This window comes from Vicugna pacos, chromosome 27 (genome assembly GCF_048564905.1).
Source record: "Vicugna pacos chromosome 27, VicPac4, whole genome shotgun sequence".
Taxonomy (NCBI): Eukaryota; Metazoa; Chordata; class Mammalia; order Artiodactyla; family Camelidae; genus Vicugna; species Vicugna pacos.
This window is the reverse complement of record NC_133013.1, coordinates 20,895,392-20,900,107: the sequence shown is the minus strand read 5'-3', so window position 1 is coordinate 20,900,107 and position 4,716 is coordinate 20,895,392. Positions and strand designations below refer to the sequence as shown.

General features: G+C 58.4%; 1 protein-coding gene across 1 annotated transcript; it reads right to left on the bottom strand.

Moving 5' to 3' along the window:
* Positions 1-584: 584 nt before the first annotated feature.
* On the bottom strand, positions 585-4,000 carry MEX3B (mex-3 RNA binding family member B). The gene is made up of 2 exons (XM_072950891.1): positions 3,490-4,000; positions 585-2,660 (listed from the first exon to the last, which is right to left on the bottom strand). The coding sequence occupies exons 1-2, from the start codon at positions 3,776-3,778 to the stop codon at positions 1,213-1,215; spliced, it is 1,737 nt and encodes a 578-aa protein (XP_072806992.1). The 5' UTR covers positions 3,779-4,000; the 3' UTR covers positions 585-1,212.
* Positions 4,001-4,716: the final 716 nt, after the last annotated feature.

Genomic DNA, 4,716 nt, shown 5'->3' with positions numbered 1-4,716 from the left:
GTTAAAGGCCCTTTATCATAAAATAAAATATACTTTTTTTTAAACTTTGCTCAGTAAAGTACATTTAAGCTCAAGTAACATCACCTACATATACATAAACAAGTGGTAAACAAATGTATTAAAATAGAAATACTAAAACTATAGTGGTGCAACAGAATTTTTGTAACTTGCACTGAATTCTATTTATACAAATGTTAAAAAGCATCAACAGTTCCTTTTGACATGTTTATACATTTCCATTTTTTTGTAATAATATAGAATAAAATATGCTTTATATCACTGAATAGAAAATATGCTGGGTGAAGCAGATCTAGAAGATTTGTCTGAACCTATAAAATCTCCATCCCAACAGAATACTGTTCAAAACATTACACATCTTATGGTTTGTAATTCCGTCACAATTGTGTGATTATTAAAATAATACAGTGTTCTTTGCCATAAGGCCATACTAAAATAAAAAGATTTAACCCAGCTACAAAAAAGTTCACTGAACTTAAATTAAAATACTTGTAAACATCTTTGCAATATGAAATATAATTTTTCAAGTCAAAAAAGAATAAAATACTTCAATCTGTATTAATGCAATTTCTCTTTAAAACTTTTAAACGTTTTTAATATATAAGAGATATGTTACAGTTCCTTTAACTTTAATAAAGCTGCAGTATCCTGGTTTCACAGGAACTCCTGGCCCTTCCACGAACATTCAAAAAGGATCCACTGTGTTCTATAATAAGCATCGTAGGAACCCAGCCACAAAGGGGAACACACTAAAACAGTCCACACATCCCATAGCACTATTATTATCATCTTCATCATAATAATTATTGTTCATTTTTTCCTACTTTAAGAAAATGGAAAACTTGTGGGGTTTTCTTCTTTTGGAAGCTTCCTATTAAGTACAGTGTAAAAACTATCATTACTAGAATGTCGCCGTTCCTATTATTTATAGAGCATGCATTTCAGGTGGTTCAGAGGTTTCCCAGGCTACAGTACTCTTGATGTAGATATCCTGGCAAGTTCCTTTGTTTAAAAATTAAATTTAAAAAAATGAGCGGATACTACAGCTTTCCAAGCTCCTCTTCGGATCAGAGTATGAGCAGTGGGGGAGGAGAAGGTGGGCACCAAGGAGACAGAGAGGCGCTGGGAAGTGAGGACGGAGGGAAGGGGGTCCTCCTTCCCCTGCGTGGTGGTGCACGCAAGCCCGCGCTCCCTTCAGGAAAAGATGCGGATGGCCTGAGTGACCGCGGTGTGGCAGACCGGACACTCAGGCTCGCTCTTCTCGCAGATGCGGTTGGCGCACTCCATGCAGAAGAGGTTGTGGCCGCAGGGCACCAGGGCGGCGATTACTTCGCTCTCAAAGCACACCGAGCAATCACGGCTGCCCTTACGCCGCAACCCGGAGGAGGAGGAGGAAGAGCTGGAGGAGGAGCTGGACGAGGACGAGGAGCCGGACGTGTCCGACGGCTGCAGGCCCGGCAGCTGCGCCCCCAGCCCGTTGGCATAGGCGGCGTAGGCCAGGCCCCCTCCGCCCGGGTCGCTGCGCACCCGGCGAGCCAGGTGGTGCTCGCCCGCCCCCGGGCCCATGTGCAAGGGCGGGGACAAACGCGGGCAGCTGGTGCCCGGGTGCAGCCGGCGGTGCACCAGCAGCCCTAGGTTGGCGTTGGAGGGCGCGCTGGCGCCGCCCCCAGGAAAGACCACTGAGGAGGACGAAGCAGAGGAAGATGCAGAGGAAGAGCAGGAAGAGGACACGGGAGCTGCAGGTCCGCCTCCCGGGGACCTCTCGAACTGGGCCCAGAGAAGTGGCGCCCCAGGCGGTGGGGCGGGGGCCGGGTCGAAGGTGGGCTGAAGCTCAGGACAACCATCGGGGGAAGGCACAGAAGCTTCCCCCGCGGTGTAGGTGTATCCATTGCCATTGTTGTTGTTGCCGTTGTGAGCAAAGCTGAGCGCGGGGCTAGGGGGGCTGTAGTCCGCCAGGCGCGGTGTGGCGGCGGCACTGCCGCTGGTCCCTCCGCCGAAATAGGAGTCTGTAGAGGCGCTGCCGAGAGAGCTGGAGCTGTCGTTGCGGTAGCTAGAGAAGGGCTTGCGGCCCGGAGTGGGCGTGATGCTGGGGGTGGGCTTGCTCCAGAGGCTGCCTGGGCCGGACCCGCCGGACCCATGATGCAGATCAAAGCCCACATCTGTGCCGTTGGCGTGAAAATCGTTCTCATCTGTGAGCTCAATGATACCGCCAGTGCGCAAGGCGATGTGCGCCTCGATTTCCTCACGAGCTCGGTCCACGTTCTCAGGCATGCCGGTTACCTCGAACACAGGCTCCTTGTCGCGGCTGGGAGTCACGATGTACGTGTGCGTCTGTTGCTGGATGCGCTTGATCGTGGCGCCCTTGGGCCCCACCACAAGCCCCACCACACGGTAGGGCACTCGCACCTGGATGGTGGTCTGCCCCGGGAGGTTAGGTGGCCCGGGCACTGCGCCATTAAGCGCCGTATTCTTATTCCGAGAGGCGCGGATCATGGAGAAGTGCTCGGCGGCAGAGATGATCTCCCTTCGAGCCATGGCCACATCCTCCTTCCTGCCCGTCACAACAAAGACAGGCTCCTCCCCACGAACCGGGGTCTTGATATAAGTGTTGGTCTTCGCCCGCAGCGCTTTGATTTTACAACCTGGGAGCCAGGGTACAGGGGAGGGAGTGGGAGAGAGAGAGACAGACACGCCCATTATCCCAGGGTAACGGCGGAGGCCTGGGACAGTCCGAGTTCGGGGCAGCGGGAAGGCAGGACACGCGATGGGCGGAAAGGGGGCGGCTCCCTCACTGACCCCGGGCCGCGCCACGGGCTGGGATGCGGTTCCACTCGCGAGGCCCTCGAGGAACAGCCCATTGGCTGCCCAGTCCTCCCCCAGTGACTGCAGCCGTCCCGAGCCAAACCCGAGAATCTCAGAAAAAGTCAGCTGGGGAGATGCCGCTGGGATCCAGCGGGACGCGCCGTCCTCCCTGAAGACGCGGCAAAGGGGTTCAGAGAAGGTGGCCGAAGCCGCGATTCTCCTACGCGGGGGGACTGGTAGAAAGGTGGGGGCAGTCCCGGGACCCATTGTTCCTCCTCTGGGCTCCATTCCGCGTAGCAGAAATCCAGAATCCTCCTCCCATCCGATGCTCACTCCTCCTCCTACCCCCTCCCAAAGGACCGATCAGAGGCCCCCTCCCCCAAGCATCTTATATTTAAATTCTATTTCCCGGGTTGGACTGGGTGGGGGGCACTTGGGGAGTAGGCAGTGGTTTTCGCAGGAGAAAGTGCATCCCGAGGTGGCCGCGGCGCGGCTCTGGGAGACAGCCTGCCTGCACTTTCTTTGTCTGGGGCGCCGGCCCATCGCGCGGCTCTTCCTCCCTCCTCAAGGCTCCTCCGCGCCGCGGATCTCGATTCCTCTCCCTCCCTCCCCACGGGGCGGTGGCCCAAGACCCTCTCACCGCCAGCCGCCCATCCCCGCCAGACCCACCTTGCCGCCCCACGATCTCGGCGACATGCTCGGAACTGGGCACCGGCACGCACTCGGTCATGTTCACGCTCTTCTTCCGCGGCTCGCTGTCGTACAGAGAGGTGCCCTCGTCACTGTCCAGCCCCAGCAGAGAGAGCTGGTCGAGCGCGAGCTGCAGGGCTCTTTGGTCATCCAGGGTCTCTCCTCCGCCGCTGCCGCCGCCGCCGCCGCCGCCGCCTCCCCCGCCGCCGCCTCCCCCTCCGCCGCCGCTGCCGTTCCGCTCCAGGTCTGCGAACAGCGAGCTGGGCATCGCTCGGCCGTGCGCGCCGCGCCCCCGCCGGCCCTAGGCTCGGCGGCGAGAAGCTGCGGCCACAAAGGCAGCCGGGAAGCGAGTGGTCAGGGGCGGGGAGGCCGGCCGGCTGCAGAGGGCTCCGTTGCTCCTTTCTAGGCGCGGGGAAGAGAGTGGGTTGCTCCTTGCTGTCCGCTCCCGGCAGTGGCTGCAAGAGCCCCCGCCTGGTTCCCCACCCCAGATCTGCTGGCGGGTGGGGTGGGGGCAGAGCTCGAGCGGCAGCCGCGCGTGCCCCCCGAGTGCCCGGCTGGCTGGCCACAATGCCGAGCGAGAAGCAAGCAGGCGAGCGACAGCAGCGTTTCTTTAAGGAGCCCCTCCCCGGCTCCTCCACTCCCTCCCTCCCGCCCGCCCGCCCGCCCTCACTCAGCGCTTTTTCCTCCTCTCCTCCCCGCCTCTTGACTGAGCCTCTGCAGCCAGACGGCTCCGGAGGGGGACGAGGGAGGCGCAACGTCACCGGCGGGAGCTGACACTACAATGCTACTGACACTATCGCTGGGGTAGGCGATTGGCGCACGCCGGGCCGGGGGCGGGCGGAGGCCGCAGGCCGAGCGGGCGGAGAGCGAGCGCCCCCCCCACCCCCGCGCTCGCCGCAGCCCGCCCCGTCCTCCTCCCGGCCGCGCCCCTCCCCCGCCGCCGCTAACGCCTCTCTTTGTTGTCTAATGCGGGACCGGCAGGCTCGGGACACTTGCCTGTACCTAACAGCCGAGGACGCTCACTGTCCCCAGGTCTCCTCCTTCGCCTGACTGAGAAAAGAAAACGCGCCCAACTCTGATACCAAGGGCTCAGCTCTGAGCGATCCTTAGAAAGTCCCGTTAGTGTCCCCAATAAACCACCCCTAGAACTCAAAGGTGCCGCTGGGAAAAGGGTCTATTGTCTGCCCAAAAGGGTGATCCCAGCCC